General features: G+C 55.0%; 1 protein-coding gene across 1 annotated transcript in view; it reads left to right on the top strand.

Annotated features, from left to right (window-relative positions):
• The window catches only part of ADAM12 (ADAM metallopeptidase domain 12), a gene marked incomplete at its 5' end in the record, with an annotated part of 278,477 nt that extends 262,573 nt beyond the window's left edge, over nt 1-15,904 (top strand). Inside the window, 2 exon segments of the mRNA XM_037159124.2 lie at nt 13,789-13,919; nt 14,921-15,904. Of these exon segments, the coding sequence (XP_037015019.2) occupies nt 13,789-13,919; nt 14,921-15,002 (213 nt within the window).
• Nucleotides 15,905-17,746: the final 1,842 nt, after the last annotated feature.

The raw sequence follows: 17,746 nt of genomic DNA, 5'->3' as shown, positions 1-17,746 counted from the left end.
TTGAACCTCTTTTTATATTTCTATTACCAATGATTTGCTGGTAGATTGGCCGTCAAAAAAAAAAAAAGGTGCCCCGATTTGTGGGTGATGTCTCAACTTGCAACATGGCCAATTTCAAGCTATGGATGTGATGTCACCAACGAGGACAGAGAATTGGGTGCAGAGGCGGCCGCCAGGCTCCGGGGCACAGCTGCTACTCGCTCGTCTGCTCTGTGAAACGTCTGTGCCATCCTCGGCCACATTTTTCTGTCTGAGAGGTTCGGGTTTCTTCCTGGTTTGTGAGGGCTTGTTTTCTCAGTAGGTCGAGAATACATAGGCTTTCCCAGTAACTTACTGTGAACCTGTTCCCTACTTTGTCTTTTAATCTTCTTCATGATATTTTTTGGCACAGGAGGAATTCCACTTTCGAACAGTCTGTTTATCTCTTCTCCTGTGAATCCGCCCACTCCTTCTGTGCTCAGGAAGCCCCTGGATCTGGTGCCAGGACCACCAGTAATCCCCGTTTCCTCTGCTGGCTGGTGGCAGCTCTGTCCCCGTTGTTTGTCTAGCCCGTCTTGGATTTGCATTGGCAGGAGGCAGGGGCACGTCCCACACTTTTCTGGGCCAGGGACTTACCTGAGAATCTGACGAAAGTTGCCAACGCTTGGAAAATGCACCAATACTCAATATTCTGCAGGCTAGTTTCAGATATGCACAGAGTGGCAAGTCCCTGCCCCGTGAGCTTCCTTATCCTGAAGATTTTTACGTCTCCCTTCAAGTATCCTGTCCCCTGTCCCACTGGGGCCGCCCCTGACAGACCCTGTGACCAGAGACGGCGACTCCCTGGCGTCTTTTTCCAACAGTGGTGGATGCTTACGGAAGGGACCCCCTTGAGAGTTCCCCTGAAGCAAGCCCCCAAAGAAAGGCTTCACTCTGTTTTACGAAACTGAGCAAGTGTTAGCCTTTCCACATTAGTAACTGAAAAACCCACATTTCCCGCTGCAGGCCGGTGTCTGTCTGCGGCACTTCTGAGACACCTGATGTGGATTAAGCGTGTTTTCTCCCCCAGCGCACGTGGGGAACTGGGCTTAATCCTGCGCAGGTGCAGCGGGGGCGTGGCAGTGGCGGGGGCCTGGCAGTGGCTGTTGTCTGGCAGCGCCAGCGTCTTGTGGTGAGGGCCCCGCACAACACAGCAAACACACCAGCTCACCATCCAAACCTCCAGAAGGAAAACTCGGTCGTAAGCATTACGATTTTGGTCAAGCTCGCATCTGAGAAGTCGGCTACTTCTTCATAAAAAATGCGTACTCTTTCCAGCAAATGTTTTGGTGGGTCGTCCCTAAACCAGGAGGGCTGAGTCTGCGGCCCCTTTGCCCACAAACGCCCCTGCCCGTATCCTTCACGGAGAGCCGAGCCCTGGGATTCCAAGGTCCCAGCCTGACCCCTGAGCCGAGATCGAGGAAGCAAACTTCCATTCCCTTTTCAGCCTGTCGGCTGGTCCAGGGGGAAATAATTCGGCGTGTTCACCTGGGGGCCGATGGCTGCGGGGTTTTCCCTGACCACACCCTGAACGTGAAAGGCAGAGCGCGAGCTGGGGGACAGGAGAGGACAATGATGAAAAAACTAATAAATAAGGAGAGGCCACAGGGTGGGTGCGTGACCGCCTGCAGTTGTGTGTGACGGCCGGGGCGTCACAGAGCGTCTCCCCTGGGGGTGTGACGTGCTCCCAGCGTGGGTGACCCTGTGAGTCGGTGACACGCACAGTGTCGTCCTCTGCAGTCCTGTGCTGCTCCTGTCGACGCCTGCTGTGGGCTTGTTCTGCGGAGCCGCTCCATCCCAGTTAGGGTCTCCTCTCTTCCTGCTGCCCGTTTTCCCATAATTAACGTGTTGTCCGAAGAACCCTGCCTTCTCGTGACGTGCCAAAGTAGGACAGCCTCTGTCCTGTCCTTTTTGCCTCCAGTGACGTGTCCGGCTTCGTTGGCTCCTGAACTCACCGGTTCCTCTTTCCGGCGGTCCCGGGCATCTTTAGCGCTCTCTTCCGGCGGTGTCTTTCCTATGAATCCATCTTTTCCCCGTCAGCCTTCCTCCCTGTCCAACTGGCACATCTGCACATAGGACCTGGGAAGACGACGGTGTGGATGCCCTTGGTCTGTCATGACATGCGTTTGCTCTTGGTGACCCTTCCTCATTCCGCCATTGCTGCCCTTCTGGGTCTCCGCCTCCTCCTGACTTCTCAGCTCCGTTTGAATGGACTGAAACAAGGTCCGCAACGTCTGTAGTAAGTTCAGTGTCTTCGTGGTCTCTGTTCAAGTTGTGTGTTACTTCTGTGGCCGTGGGTTTTGTCTCCTTGATGTTCAAACACAGTCCTGCGTGGGCACCTCTCTGTGGGCAGCAGGCGTCTGCCCGGCCCTGGCTGGGCGTGAGGTCTGCAGTCCCCGGGCGCGAGGACCCAGATGGGAGAGGGACAGATCAGCACCCTCTGCACAGCAGAAGCCCCTTCGGAGGCACCAGGGCGCTTTTCCGCGCCTACCGCTCATGTGGGTAGAGAATCCACCCGTCTCTGGAAAGAAGTGGAAGGAAAAGGAGAAGCTACAGGGGGGACTACGGACGGATCCCGGGGGGCTTTGAGAGACCTGCTGGTGATGGCGAATTGTCCAGTATTTCATGCTGTTGTTCTCTGATGATAGCACCCCAAAAAAGCCAATTTTGCTATATGATCATGTTTAGGATAAAAAGAATAATATGTATTAAGGGGAGAAAAGGCAGGTGCGTGCCAGGCCTGTGTCTGAGCAGGAAGTCGAAAGGGCCGGCTTGGGAGGGGCCGCTTCCGGCTCCCCAAGGCCTGGGGGGGTGGCCGAGAGGATGGGGTGCCGGGGAGGTGTTACCGCAGAGTGAAAGGATCACTTCACTTAGCTTCAGACCTGGTCTGTGAAGTCAGCTGACTTGACTTCCGGGAGGGAAGGGGTCCCAGGAACACCAGGTGAGCCGGGGCCCCAAGGAGGAGTCCCGTCTGACACGGAGTGTTACGTTTTTCTTTCCTGCTTGCTGGGTCCTTTAAGACCTCCCCAGACCCTCTGAGAAGCGGGCTAACCACCGTGGCCTAGCGTCGGTCCCAAGTGAGCTGGAAAAGGGAGGAGGAGCCATGGTCCCACTAAGGACAGATGCCCAGAGAGGGGACAGCGTCCCACAGAGTTGTGTCTGAGATACTGAGAGGGCCCGATAGAGAGGGAGCCTGGGAGTCTGGGAAGGGGAGGAGGAGGGAGGGGTTAGGCAGCAGCCCAGACACAGAGCCACCTGGGGAAACAGGTTCAGGCATGAATGGGTGTCCCTACTGTAACTAACTCAGTTACTAAACTTGAACTTAAAAGTAAGTTCGAACCTCAAAAGACTAGGAAATCTAAGGGCACACAGGTGACATTCTTTTATTTAATTGATTGATACTGGGGTGGGGGAAGGGAGAGAGGTACATGGACCTGCCGTTCCATTCGGTGATGCCTTCATCGGTCGGTGCCTGCACGCGCCCTGACCTTGGCGGGTCGGGACGGGGCTCTAACCAACGGGGCCACCTGGCCAGGGCTCAGATGATGTTCTTAACTGTCAAGCACCGGTCTGTACAACTTTACTCCTGGAGGAAAAGCGGGAAGGGACAGGGATGCACCCTTTTGGGGTTTTTGTTAGATTTCCAGAACCTATTCAACTGAAATCCTCCACTATGCGGTTTATTCTGAGTAATTGGCTTAATTCATTTCAGAGTTAAATGAACACATGTTCTGTGGCCCATCTGAGATGGATTTCTCTGCTCACAGAAAATTATGTCTAGAGGGAGCTGAGCCAAGAAGTCACAGATCGAAAAGTGACTTTTCTGCCACAGGATGCCAAGGTTCTGGGAGGGCAAGTGGCGCCCTTGGTGCGGGGGGGTCCTCCTTCCCCAGAGAAAAACCGCACGAGAGGGCCAACTCTCAGCGCTCACCTGCATTCTTTCTGAGGTTGCCCAGGAAAGGGCACCTGGGCCGTACGTGCAGCCAGGTGGTGGGATTTGCCTGCGCGCGGCCCTGATGGTCGGCAGCCCTCAGTTTCTAGGAGAAGGTGAGGAAGCGGCTTTTCCTGCAGACAATGTTATCAGGGCCCACAGCTCCGAGCGAAGGGCTGAGTTTGTTTTCCCAGCCAGATTAGCTTCTCGACCAGAACAATGGGAAGCAAGAACAAACCACCACATGCATCTGGCAGGATGATTTTTGCCAAACCCAAGTCCTTTCCCGAAAGGGCTGATCGACCGCGAGAACGCCCCCCACCCTGCTTCTGGCCCCACTCGTCTGCAGTGCGGAAATTTCTGGGAGTCAGCAGTGGCAGGATCCATTGCTATTTTTATTCTTATAACCGAATGGTTTGTCAATGTGCTCATGTACGTGGGGGGGGGGGGGAGGTTGGATGGGGCTTTATTTTGTTGGCAGAAGGAGTTTCTAGTTGTGCTTTGAATTATTATACAATAGCAAGTGTTTCTTGGGCACCAGTGAATGGTGTGGCTGGCTCTGCTGGGCCCTTACAGCATTTCTGACCCTCTCAACGAGAAGTCTGCGGGGCAGATCCCACCGCTGCACCTCAGGGGGAGCAAGGCACGGTGGGGCTCGGCAGCACAGCCCCCAGGGGTGGGAGAGCCGGGACGCAGAGCCGCGTCCTCTCCAAAGCCTTCGCGTGGGCGCATTCGAGGCCGGCCAGGTTGGAGGGAGGGAGGCAGTGCAGAGAAGACGGTGAGGACTGGTACAACCGGGAGCACTGATGGCCTGGGCCACCTTGCCTCCATCCCGCCCCTCTTGCCACAGAGGACAGAGGGATGGGGGTGGGAGGGTGGGGAGCACAGTCTGAAGCAAGGGCCCTGCATTTCCCTTTCCTCTGCTCCAGTCGCCCTTGTCCCGATGAGTCTTTCTTGCAGCCCGCCCGTGTTCGGAAGCGGTGGACTCGCCTTTGGAAGGCTCTGCGTTTTCTGTGGAAGGGCAGATTTTCAATTCCATGTTTCTGACGTACGCAGCGTCGCTGCTAACCAACCAGCGCCTGGCCGATCTTGCAGGCTCCCCCGACTAAAGACTACAGAACAGTCAGACTTTGCTCGAGCGGCCACGGGGTGGGGTGTCTACTTCCAGAAGGTCCAGATCCCCCTCCCTCCCCAGACCCACGCAGAGCGATGACGGTTGCGCATGGGCTGTTACTGGTAAGTGACGGCTACCCGTTCGTCAGTGCTGTCAGGATATAAATGTCAGCAAAAGAGCAGTCTGGGGGTGGCTGGTGCCCTCCGAGGTGGAGCCCCTGTTTCCAAAGCCCCCAGCAGAAGGAATTCTGCGTTGGGATAAACGGGCCCTGCACACTGGCCCTCACAGGGTCCGGCCACCAGGTGGCGTAGCTGCTTGCTCATCAGAAATGCCAGTGTGTAAGGAGAAAAGGAAAGGCCTCCCCTCTCACCCGAGCTGGGTCCTCCAGGTGCACCCACTACGTGGGCTGTGTGCATCCTCCCGTTGCAGCTGAGCCTTGGTTGCTGCTAGCACATCACCGGGAGGGACTGGCCCCCAGGCTGACCGGCTGTGAGGACTGGCAGAGGCCACGGCCGAGGAGCTGCTGCTCAGGGGCCACCCCCACAGAGCAGGGCCCTGGCACTGCAGGAGGAGGCTGCCCCTTGAGCGTGTCACTCATGGAGATGGCTGGGTGGTGCCCTGGTGTGGTCTGAAGCTGGCCACCAGCTACCCTGGCTCTCGGGCCTCCTGGGAAGTGCAGGACAGAGTCAGCCACCCCCCGTGCCCTGCCCTGGGGCCACCCGGTACGAGCTACAGAGCCACCTGCAAATGACTGCTACTTAGGCTGCGCTTGGAGGTGCCTGGGAAAGGCCAGGCTGTGGCCCCGAGCCGGCTACTGCTGGTGCCGAGCCTGGGACCACTTAGCGAGAGATACAGGGCATGCCAAGGCCAGATGCTGTTTGAGGTTCGTGAATCTTGAGAGGTTTTAGAGAAGTCTTTAGCGTGAGCCAAACATTCTTTAACATGTTTGTATGAAACGCCACTGGAAACAGCTTGGGTGGGCCCAGAAGTTGGGTGGGGTTGGGTCTCAGGGAATCACCAGGGCAAGGCAAGAGAGTGAGCCAGGTTGATGGCGACTCAGATATGGCACCACCTGCCTGCCCTCGGGGGCGCTCAGCAAAAGAGCAACGGCCTCTGCCAGCACTTCTCCCTGTTAGAAAGCTGCCTGCCAGCCCTCACCCTGATTTTGGTTGATTCAATTCCTCTCTGCATGTCCCTGGCTTGTTTTGAGCTGCTTCCCAGTGTTGGAGCTCAAAGCAAGCAACTCTGAGTAACTGCATACAAGGGCCCTTTAAGAGGAATACCTGGGCCCTGACTGGTGTGGCTCAGTGGATTGAGCACCAGCCTGGGAACCAAAGGGTGGCCAGTTCAATTCCCAGCCAAGGCACATGCCTGGGTTGAGGGCCAAGTCCTAGTATGGGGCATGTGAGAGGCAACCAAATATTGATGCTTTTCTCTCTAAAAATAAATAAAATCTTTTTTATTTAAGAGGACTACCTGAGACTCTAGAAGCCCTTCATCCCCCTCAGCCTCAATCCTGGCTGGTTTTGTAGCCAGAAGTTACAGGGTCTTCTCTTCCCGGTTACTGCAGCCCTGGGCTGGGGGGCCTGGTGTGGGCCTGGGACCTCTGGCTCCTCGGGACAGGGCGGGGACCTCCACAGCCCAGGTGCGTGACCCTCCTGATTTTCATTGGGCACACGTGCGTCCAGGCCGGCCCCTTCGTGTCTGTACCCCACTCCCAGTCTCAGCACCGCTGCTTCTGTACGTCTCCAGGTACGGCCCTCCTGTCCGGACGGACTTCGGGTTGTCCTGACTGACGGTGGCTCTGTAGTTTAGCCGTCAGTTCCATGTGGCTGTCTGTGCGGGGAGGTGAGGACCATGTTCCCCTCCCGACCGGAACCCTCCTAGACCCTTTCAGTGGCTCCGAGTTTATTCAGCCTCCCAGGTGTTGCCAGTTGAGCTTCGGGTCCTCAAGGACAATTTGCAGTTACAGGTTTACCTTCCCACCTGGAGCTGCCCAGCACCGAAACCCCTCCTGCCAGCATCCTGGCGCTGGGCAGCAATCCCTGCCCAGTCCTGCCTGGGCTGCTGTGCAGTATAGAGCCCAGCTTCACAGGGGACAGACCGGGGAGGGAAAGGTCTCTATGGACCGGCTGGTGTTGACCTTTGACCCCTCTCTCCCGCACCTGAAAAGGGTATCAAGGCCAAAGCCCAGGTGTCGCTCATTCAGCAAATGCCTGCAGCCTCCGCCCACTCCTCACCTCTCTGGGCGTTTCCGTCCCTCAGGTACTGTCCTGAGAACGTCTTGCTACCTTGGACCTCTCAGATGCTTTCAAGGCAAATTTGAAGTGTGTTTTACGCAACAGTTTTAGTGGTTTAGAGAGACTCCGTGGCTCCCACAGCTGTTCGCCTTGAGTCTGCGCAGGTAGGGCCTTGTGCTCGCCGATGCCCTCCCTTTGCCGGCCCGCCTTTCCTTCCCCGGCTGGCTGGAATCCGTCCGGCTGTGCTTCCTTCCGGGAGGGCCCTAGGGACGTCCAGTCCTGGGCTTTTGCTCAAAGACATTGGGGTGTCGCTTTATTTTCTCAGTGTGGACAGTTGGAACTAAGGGATCACACTCTCCTCCCCCAGCAGGCGCTTCCTCTCTGCCCCGGAGAAAGCTGCGGCCGGCTTTTCCTTCCAGGAAGGGGCTCGTTTGGGCGCGGGTGGCACTCACAACTCCTCGTCCTTGAAGTCCACTGGCTTTCCCACTGCACCTTAACAGTGGGGGTCTGATTCATCTCCCCCGGGGAAACATGTGCCCTTTCGACCCATGGATTTGACTCTTTGCAAATTAAATCTGAACTTTTTTTCTGCCTTTACTATTTGCTCAGATTCTGTATGGGATGCCATTTATGCGTATGTTGTACCACTTTTCTCCTGATCTGTCATTTATTACCTCCCTGCCTCCAACCCCGACCTTGAACCCTGTCAAGCAGGACCCCACAGCCCTGACTGGGTTCGGTACTACTGGTTTGGTCGTACATGTGCGTTGCTGCTTTATTTGCTTCTTCCCCTTTTCTCCTCACTTTTGCCAGCTGCCTTTTAATTCTCGGAAGTGTACGTTTTTCCAGGGTGGGGGTCTTAGTTTGCCTTTTTATCGTGGTGCCTTTCTTCCTTTTCAACAGTTGTGTTTAAAGGAGCAGCATTCTTCCTAGGAAACCAGTTGCAGGACAGTTAGCGGCAAGGCCGGGCCAGTGCTTGGGACCAGTCCTGTGTGGCCTGCCTCATGGAGGACATTGGACAGGTGGCTTTGAGGGATGATGGTGAGCCAGCCTCCCGTGCTCTCCCACGGACGGACCCAGGGCCGCTCCTTGGCTGCAGGCCTGCACGGATGGCCGGGCCCGCACCTGCATGGCTGGCTGCGTGCTCAGCCCCAATACCACGTGTCCTCTGCTGGCGCCCCCTACTGTTCCAACCTGGGCAGGCGGCTTCCCTCCATCTCCTGCCGGTGGGGCCACGGCAGGCAGCCCTCCTGGTCTCCCCCCATCCCAGCCTGCAGGAGACTCTGCATCCTTCTTACATGTATCTGGGGTTCTAAATTTTCCTCAGAGATGGAATTTTGCTCCTTTTCGTGCATTTTCCTTACTGTGTTCAGCCAGATTTAGAAAGATGGCGCCAGAGACACCTTGCAGCTGGGTGAAATGTGCCCTTTTAAGAGAACAGATTTGTTGAGAGCCCCACTTTTCCTGAATAGAGAACACAAAGGATTCAAGGCATCCCCCTGAGCGCCCATGGTCCTCAGTGTTGCCTGCAAGGGTGTATTCCTCGGGGGGCCGGAGGTGGGCTGGGACTGCCCTAGTGCACGGGGATCCCTGCGGCATCTTCCCAGGATGAAGTCCCGTCTTCCAGGGAAGACCCCTCTGGGTCAGCAGGACGCATTACTCTTGCTCCTCATGCAGAAGGAGCTAACAGTTGGGAATTCTTCACGCTGATGGTCAAGGCAAAGGGCTGTGTTTGTGTCTGAAATGTTTTCAATCCTTTAAAACAGGAAACGTGTGCTGGCCGCTAGAACGTGAACCGAACATGGAGAACCAGAGCAACTCTGTCTCTAGTCGTGTGCCTCGGTTTCCCTCCAGCACCTAGAAGATGAAAAGGGGTAGGAGCGGGGGGTCTGAATTCCTCATTTTCTTGTTTCACATGAAACAAGGGAATATTTACTGCATGTGAGTGGCCTGGCCCGGGGCATGTCTCCACTCCCTCAGGGGACCGTGTGTGGCCAGGCCGGGCTGGGCCTCTGGGAGCGCCCAGGGTTAGGTGTTGCACAGGCAGCGTGAAAAGCCAACCCTGAGAGCGAGTGTGGAAGTCCTGCCTCTTCCTCCGAGGTCGGTGCTTCCTGGGCCCCACCTCTCCACGCCTGACAGTGGACAAGTGCGGATGGACCCGCTGCCACCGACTCCACTGTCCCCCTGGGCCATTTTGTCCCCATGAGTCCTGCTAGGAAGCAAGTGCCCTTCCCCGGCTGCCTCGTGAGTATTAGCAAGTGCCCAGTTCCATCAAAACCAGGCCCTGGGCCTGGCAGGAGGGCGTGGATCGGTACCTTTGCCGACCCCCAGGCGTGAAGTCAGAACTTTCCACCAGCATCTCAACAGCTTGGCCGGTTATCACTGTAGTGGCCATATAATTCCCCCTCCCGCCCAGCCAGGACACAGCTGAGCTTGTGGGGTTAATAATTAAACAGAGCCATGAACTTAAATTGGGAACAGCCCAGGCAAACCGGAATGAATGGCCAACCTAATTATCTCCTAAGTTTCCGTGATAAATCCAAGTATCTTGTGATACATTATAACTAATAACTCATTTTTTTCTCCAGCATTGCAATAAAAACCTGACTTTATCTTTAGATACTTACTCATACTTAGCAGCAAAGCTAGTGCCATTTGATAATGAATTATTTAACCCTCAAAGTCTTTCAATGTTATGGACGCATACATTCATTTTTACATTGCACGCTAATATCTTGTTCACGGTTCCCTGCCCTCATGAGAAGCAGAGCTTGGTTTATTGCCACAGTTTATTATGTGGAGCTAGTTGGCAGGGTCACGGCGCCTTCAGGTGGTAAATTACTCCATCAGCTACAACTGCAGGACCCGTGCGCCGTGCTGACACCGTGTGCCCGGCCCTGTGCGGAGAGCTTTGCTTGGGCACAGAAATTTACAGGTAACGTCTCTCATAGTCCTCACGTCAACCCCAGGAGGAAGGTGCTGTCACAGTCCTCTCTGCAGCTGGGAGAAGTTAGGTGATGCACCCGTGCTTCGAGCCGTGCAGGGTCCCCGGCCTTGCAGCCAGCCTGCCTTCAGGGCTCAGACATGAGGCTTGCTCCGCCGTCTTGCTTCCCAGCTGTGGAATGCGCTCCAGTTCATGTTTCCTTCAGTGAGAACCTCCGCAGAAACGTCCCTTTCCAGTCTGTCCCCGTTCTGCGGCGCCTTCCTTCCCCATCTGCCAGTTGCTGCAACGTGGATTGTCCCTGCACGGCTGTGCTAACAAGCTTCGGCGTTGCCCCCTCTCTTTACACAGACTTGCTAAATGGCAATTATCCTGTTGCATCCTTCCCAGTGAGTGCCGGCCACTGAGGAACTGTCGCTTTCCTGGGATGAGCACTGCAAGGCTCTCGTCAGCTCACGTGTTTTTTTGTTTCTTTTTAATTTTTGTTTTTTTATTGATTATGCCATTACAGTTGTTCTATTCCCCCCTTCATTCCCCTCCACCCTACCCCCCCATCCCCACCATTCCCCCCTTTAGTTTATGACCACGTGTCTCAAGTTGAGATTCTATATTTCCCATACTATTCTTGCCCTCCCCCGTCTATTTTCTACCTACCGTCTATGCTACTTATTTTCTGTACCTTCTCCCCCCTTCTCCTTCTCCCACTACCCTGTTGCTAACCCTCCTTGAGGTCTTCATTTCTATGTTTCTGCTCCTGATCTAGCTGTCCTTTTAGTTTGCTTTTGTTTCAGGTGTGGTTGTTAATAACCGTGAGTTTGTTGTCCTTTCACTGTTCATATTTTTTAACTTCTTTTTCTTAGGTAAGTCCCTTTAACATTTCATATAATAAGGGCTTGGTGATGATGAACTCCTTGAATTTGATCTTATCTGAGAAGCACTTTATCTGTCCTTCCATTTGAAATGAAAGTTTTGCTGGATAGAGCAATCTTGGTGGTAGGTCTTTGGATTTCATGACTTGGAATACCTCTTTCCAGCCCCTTCTTGCCTGTAAGGTCTCTTTTGAGAAATCTGCTGATAGTCTGATGGGAACTCCTTTGTAGGTGACTGTCCCCTTAGCTCTTGCTGCTTCTAGGATTCTCTCCTTCATTTTAATCTTGGCTAATGTAATGATGATGTGCCTTGGTGTGTTCCTTCTTGGGTCCAACTTCTTTGGGACTCTCTGAGCTTCCTGGATTTCCTGGAAGTCTATTTCCTTTGCCAGAACGGGGAAATTCTCCTTTATTATTTGTTCAAATAAGTTTTCCACTGGTGGCTGTTCCTTTCCCCCTTCTGGTACCCCATACAATTCGGATGTTGGAGTGTTTAAAGATGTCCTGGAGGTTCCTAAGACTCTCCTCGTTTTTTTTTGAATTCTTACTTCTTCACTCTTTTCTGTTTGGCCATTATTTGCTTTCTTCTGGTCCACTCCATTGATGTGAGTCCCAGTTCCCTTTTCATTGCTATTAGTTTCCTGTGAAAATCCATTCATTTCAATTAGTTTTGCCTTCTTATGTTTGTCTAATTTGTGGCTATAATCAACCAGTTCTGTGAGGATCCTGATCACCAGTGTTTTAAACTGTGCGTCTGAGAGTTTTGCTGTTTCTTCATTGCTTAGATTTATAGGCTCTGGTGCTTTGAGATCTTCTTGAGTCATTTTTGGTCTGTTCGCGCCCATTAAGTTTGAGGAGCGGAGCCTTGGACTCCCAGGTAGCTGGGTTGTGACTCTGTATGTGGGGGTGTGGTCAGAGGGGGGAAATGGCCGCACCCTCTGCTGTTTCTCGCCGCTGGGTGAGGAGCAGAGCCTTAGGTGGTTCCCCAGGGTGGGGCCACTCAGAGTCGCTGGGTTATGACGCTGTATGTGGGGGCGGGGTTAGAGCGGGGAAATGGCGGCGCCCTCTGCTGCCACTGGGGGCCTGCTGGGTCCCGTTTAATCACCCACTCCCTTGTTTGTCTATCTGTGCACGAATGTGCGACCACAGTCAAATCTCAGCCTTGCTCCCTCGATGTTTCCCTGCGGTCACTCGCTCGGTCGCTCACTAGGTCCAACCCTGCGCCTGGATTCCGTGCGCCCGAGTCCGTCTGACCAAGTTTTTCTGTGCAACCCCGCTCCACCAGCTGCTGGTGTCGCCCCTCTTACCGGTCAGGCTGAAGAATTTGTTGTTATCAGACTTCCGAAAAGTTCAATTTTCTGTGTTCTGCCTGTGTTTTCTGTTGCTATTATTTAGTTGTCTCTAAACTTGGTTGTGGGAGAAGGCACGGCTTCTCCACCTATGCCTCCATCTTGGCGGAAGTCTGTATGTTCTCAGCTCACATGTTTTAAACTCACCTGCGCACTCCTGGATGGGTGGGATGCTGCGTACTGGAAACGTTGTTCTAGATCTCGGCCCAGTGGGCCGTCCTGTCTCCCTGGGGCTTCTAGTACTAGTCCCTGGATACGGTCAGGGCTTTGGGGGGCACATCTGCACCCCACAGACCAGAGCACTGCCAGCACTGGGTTCCCAGCCCAGCCCCAGGGTTCAGTGCAGGGGGCGGGGTCCCACGAACAGGAGTGACCTGTCATTGTACCGTCATACTGTCTGCTGTTTAACTCCTATTTCCATTAAGCACCTTAAAATGTGTGGCGTGAAGGAAGGCTGATGTTATGGACTGTTGTCTGTGTTCTGGGGGGTTCCTAGGAACTAGTCAGTCTGCACAGCAGTGCCATGTACGAGATGGGCCTGTGGTCCCCCGTTTTACAGAGGGAGAAGTTGAGGTTCAGTGACTGCAAAGGGGACCTTCACAGGCAACAAAGTGTCAGTCTCCGGTGAGAACCCGACTGGAACGAGGCTCCAGTCCTCGCTCTCCTGCTGACCCCCTCGCCGGCCCCAGGTCCGTGTCCCTCCACCTGGGGGTCTTGGCATCACTTCCAGATGAGCCTGTCAGCCTTTGATCTGACATTTAGAGAGCGTTTCACAAGCACCTGCACCAACCTTTGACACACCGACCTCACTCAGCTGGGTGGCGACCATCCTTGTTAGCTAACCCACCCACAGGTGGACAAGCTCCATCCTGTGATACTGGAAAACTGAAAGACATGGATGGGATGTTGAGCAAGATGGTCACTGCCTTCTCCTTGTCGGTCTTTACAAATTGAAAAGACACCTAGGGACACAGGCAGGTTTCTGTCCCCTGGGGACACCAGCCCCAGAACGCCAGCCTCAGCCATCTGCCCAGGCCTGAAGCCCCACCTCTGAGTGTGTGGGACCACCTGGTGCAATGGGTGACTCGCATGTTGGAGAGACATTGGCAGAAAGACCCCCAAGGCCAGCCTTGCCACCCACCTCCACTTGTGTGGTGAGGACATTGTGTTCAGGAAGTGCACCCAGAAAGAGAGACCTGTGCCACACGGCCACTTACCATGCTCCACCCCACACTTTCCAGGGGACACAGGGTGGCCCCAGAGGCCGGTGTCTCATCTCAGTTCACAGCCTTGGGTGCTCACACACCATCTCGTGGTTCATTGCAGGGAACTCGGAAGCCGGACCCTCCCCAGAAGCCATTGCCTGCAGACCCTCTGAGCAAGGGGGCCCGGCTCAGCCACGCCTCCGCCAGGACCCCAGGGCAGTCGGAGTCCGGGTTTCCTCTGGCCCCCCTCAGGTTGGTGACACAGACACCTCTCCTCCTTCTCCCCCCGAGCTGTGTGGGGCCACTGTGTGAAGCTGGGCTTTCAGATCATGGCAGGACGGGGGTGGTGGTCTGGGCCAGGCTTTCTGCACTCCCACACCTGGGGGCCGTTGGGAGCCTGTGATCCCAGGAACAACCACGTCACCCTTAGCAATGGCCCCAGTGTGTCCCACAGAGGGCGCCTGTTGGTGACCTCGTGACAGCTTTTCGGGGAGACGCCTGGCCTGGGAACGCGCCTGCTCCCTCATCAGTCCCAGAGAGAAAGCCGGGCAGAGGGTCAGGACGGTGCTCTGATTCCCAGCTGCATAAACGCAGACAAATCGCCAATCGGCGAGCATCCTAGTGACCTCACTGCAGTCTGTACAGGGCCTGGAACTTCCCTTTCTAGTTCAGAAGAACCGCCACCTCTCCTTGCAGGCCTTTACAGATCAAAAAGGCGCTGTGCATGGGCATACCTGAGGGACAGCCCTCCCGCGGTGGCCGCCTCCCCTCTGCTGCTGCTGGCCCTGCGCTCACCTGGGTGGCCCTGTCCTGGAAGGATACTCACTGCACGGTCCATTTCAGGGGGGTCCCACATGCCCAGCTTCACTCCCCACAGGCACAGTCTGGCCCGTAAAAACGAGATTAGGCTGTGAGTGCGGATCCACTCTGGATTTTGAAGATTAAGTGCCCCCAAAATACCAACTATCAATAACTTCTTAAGGTGCTAAATGACACCTGGGGCTCACTCCCCTCCTGCCCCTCTAGCGCCCACTAGTGGACAGGAGGTACAGCTTCCGGGAGGGCACCTCTCCTGGGCAGAAGTCCCCAACTGCTGGGAAGCCTGGTCCCCTACGGGATCTGCAGCCCCTGGGAAGCCCAGAGCAGACCCCAGGCCCCAGAGCAAAGGGCTGGCGTCTGAGCACAGGCAGGGATCACCCACCCGGATGGCTCCCGAGGCCTCTGACTCCGGTTTTGTTTTTCTGTGGATGCAGAGCAGCTCCCACACGGCCACACCCCGTGCTCAGACCCGCCCACCCTGCGCCCAGACCCGCCCACCCCGCCTGTACTAAGTGAGAAGCCAGCCGACACTTTTCCACGGTGAAGACAGAAGTTTGCACTATCTTTCAACTCTGGGCAGAGCTACTTTTTTGTACCAACTTTTAGAATTTTAATGTTGACAACACCTTACTGTAGGAACTCCGAGCTCCTGCTGCCCTGCGGCGCTCTGTGAGTGTGCTCAGGTACTTGTAAATTATTAATTTATGCAGATTGCCTGTCACGGTGCGGCACACTGTCGCTGGCGTTTCTCCACCACTGAGTTTTCCGCCGAAGGAAGGCTTCTTACGCTTTTACCAGCAGAGTGAACTTGAAATGCCATGCTTGACGGGACTCTGGACAGGAAGTCGCCTTCTGATGGAGGCTTTATTGGCGAGCAGCCCCCAGCTAGCCAGGGCTGTGGTCATGGGGCCAGCGCAGCCCCAGAGACCCCAGGTAGAACCGCACGTGATTTTCTGGAACCTGCCGCCTCAGGCCGTGCCAAGCCCACTGGGGGCTCCGCCCCAAAGGTCCAGGAGGGCAGAAGGACAGGCGTCTGAACTGCAAGCTGTGGAGAGAACCTGGGTTTCAGAGGGGTTGGAAGGTGTGGCCCCACCAAGTCAGAGACTGAAACGCCAGGCTGAGACTTGACCTTGAGCTCACCAACCAAGAGCCTATTTGGAGAGCAGGCCACAAGGTTGGCTTTACAGAAACACCAGCAACTCCTCCTACCAGCGGCCAACTTCGGAGGGCCACCCTCAGCACCTGATTCAGGCGGGAAAGGCGGGGTTTCCGTGAGGACACTCTGCCGGGCCCTGCAGCCCCCCCCACACTGTTGGGGGCTCAGCAAATTGCTGCCCCGTGCTCTCCCCCGGAGCACCAGGACTCTGTGTTCAGACAGACGGAGGCTGCTCTCCATGGGGCTGTAACTATCTGCAGATGTGACCCAGTGACCAGACCCAGTGAATCATTTCTGTAGATAAAATCTCCCTTCGTTGCAAGGTTCAGCTTATTAAAAATTAGGCAGAAGCCCGAAGCTTGCAAAAACCAGAACCGAACACAGTACTGCGCTGCCTGGTACCAGCTGTGTCTGCGTCTGCTTATTAGCATCTGTTGGCCAAAGAACCGTAAGTTACTAGTAAGTTCTTTGGGGCAGGGGGCACCCTCTTTTCCAAGCTTGGCTGCAAGAATTTTTAAAAGGTGTTTCGAGCACAGAGTCTGAATCTGTTAAATACTTGCCACCTACCTGTTGAGCATCATGGAATGTGACGAGGAGATTAATTTCTCCATCCTCCATAATTATGAGACCTGGTCCGGGGCAGCAGCCCCTTCAACCATCCTCTCTTCGAGCATCCGGTGCGGGAGCCACAGCCACAGGAGACCATGTCTGGCGGCAGGAACGGTGTGGCGTACTCAGGCAACGCAAACTGCCACTGTGCCTCTGTCTTCGCGTGGGCGTTCCACCAGAAGGCACCCAACAGGATCCCACCATTCGATCTGTTGTGCAATGAAGGCTTCGTCTGGGGTCCTTCCCACAGTGTCTCTCTGCCTCGAAGCAGACGGACAAAGGGACCAAGAACCTGGTTTGCCTTCCTGGCAACAAGACCACATTTTACCCTCCTGTTCCCCGCCATCTCCAGGCAACGCAGTGTTCCCAGTGGTGGGTAGCGAGTCCACGTCACACTCACACACACACGCAGGAAACCAGTGCCACCACAGGCCGGCTCTCGTCACATCTGTTATACAATTATTAACTTCTTAACAATGCAAATCCGTGTTAGAGAACAGGACTGCTGAGGCGTCTGGGCGGAATTACTGTGACTGCTATTACATTTGCTAATCGCGTTCGGGCCAAAACACACTGTTGAAAAGTTTACAGAATTTTCACGGTGCACCATGTGGGGCTTTGTGGGGCCCACAGCCTTGGCTGCGGCCTCGGAGCCCCTCCTCCCGTTGGGGGGCAGAGGCTGGGGACTGTGTGTGTGTGTCTGTCCTTCGCTCTAACTCCCGTGCTGCTTCAGAGAACCAGGGATGTCTGACAGCCGGTTAATGCTGTGACCCCCATGTCTCGTCACCACCGGCCACCGCAAGGCCGCAGCTGGCGACACGTCCTTATCTCTACAGTACCGATCGCTTTCCTAGAGCCGTGCAGTGTATCGCTGGGGAAGAGCCCATTTAACCCTCGCGGCCCCTCACAGCACACGGACGGTACTGCTGACTGAACAGAGCTTCCGAGATGCAGTACGTATCGCCTGAGTGTACTCAGCAATAACTTCTCTTTTGCTATAACTTAGGAAAGGAAACAATAGCCAGGCTTTTTGGAGGGGTGGTACGCCTCCCTCTTTTTATATCCTCACAGATGATGGAAACAGAAAGCAATACTCACCTTTCAACGACAGCCTATTCTTCACATTGTTTAAAGGTTTATAGGCATGAACAGTAGAGTTGGTTTGCGTTTCCACGGCCATCGCTGAGAAAGCCAATGTGCTGGGACCCACAGTGGGCCCCGAGGGTCGCCACGTCGCCCCCTCCGACTCACGGTAGCTGAGGTGACGTGCCCCGCTTTCCTGGCGAGGACGGGGCTAGCCTTCCAGGCGTGCTATTCCGAAGTTTATCTCCTCAATAGTTTTGTAACAGTTTGTTTTCCCGACACATGGAGTCAGATGTGTAGCAACCAAGAGAAACAATGCCTAACATTTTCCATTGTCGAAATGTGCACACGGAGGCCGCGCTGCCCACTGTGAGTGTTTCCAGCTCACACATGGGGGGTGACATCACAGAAA

This window comes from Artibeus jamaicensis, unplaced genomic scaffold (assembly GCF_021234435.1).
Source record: "Artibeus jamaicensis isolate MK-2021 breed Jamaican fruit bat unplaced genomic scaffold, CSHL_Jam_final contig_490, whole genome shotgun sequence".
NCBI classification, from domain to species: domain Eukaryota; kingdom Metazoa; phylum Chordata; class Mammalia; order Chiroptera; family Phyllostomidae; genus Artibeus; species Artibeus jamaicensis.
Note: the sequence above shows the minus strand (reverse complement) of the source record. Positions and strands in the feature narration are given on the sequence as shown.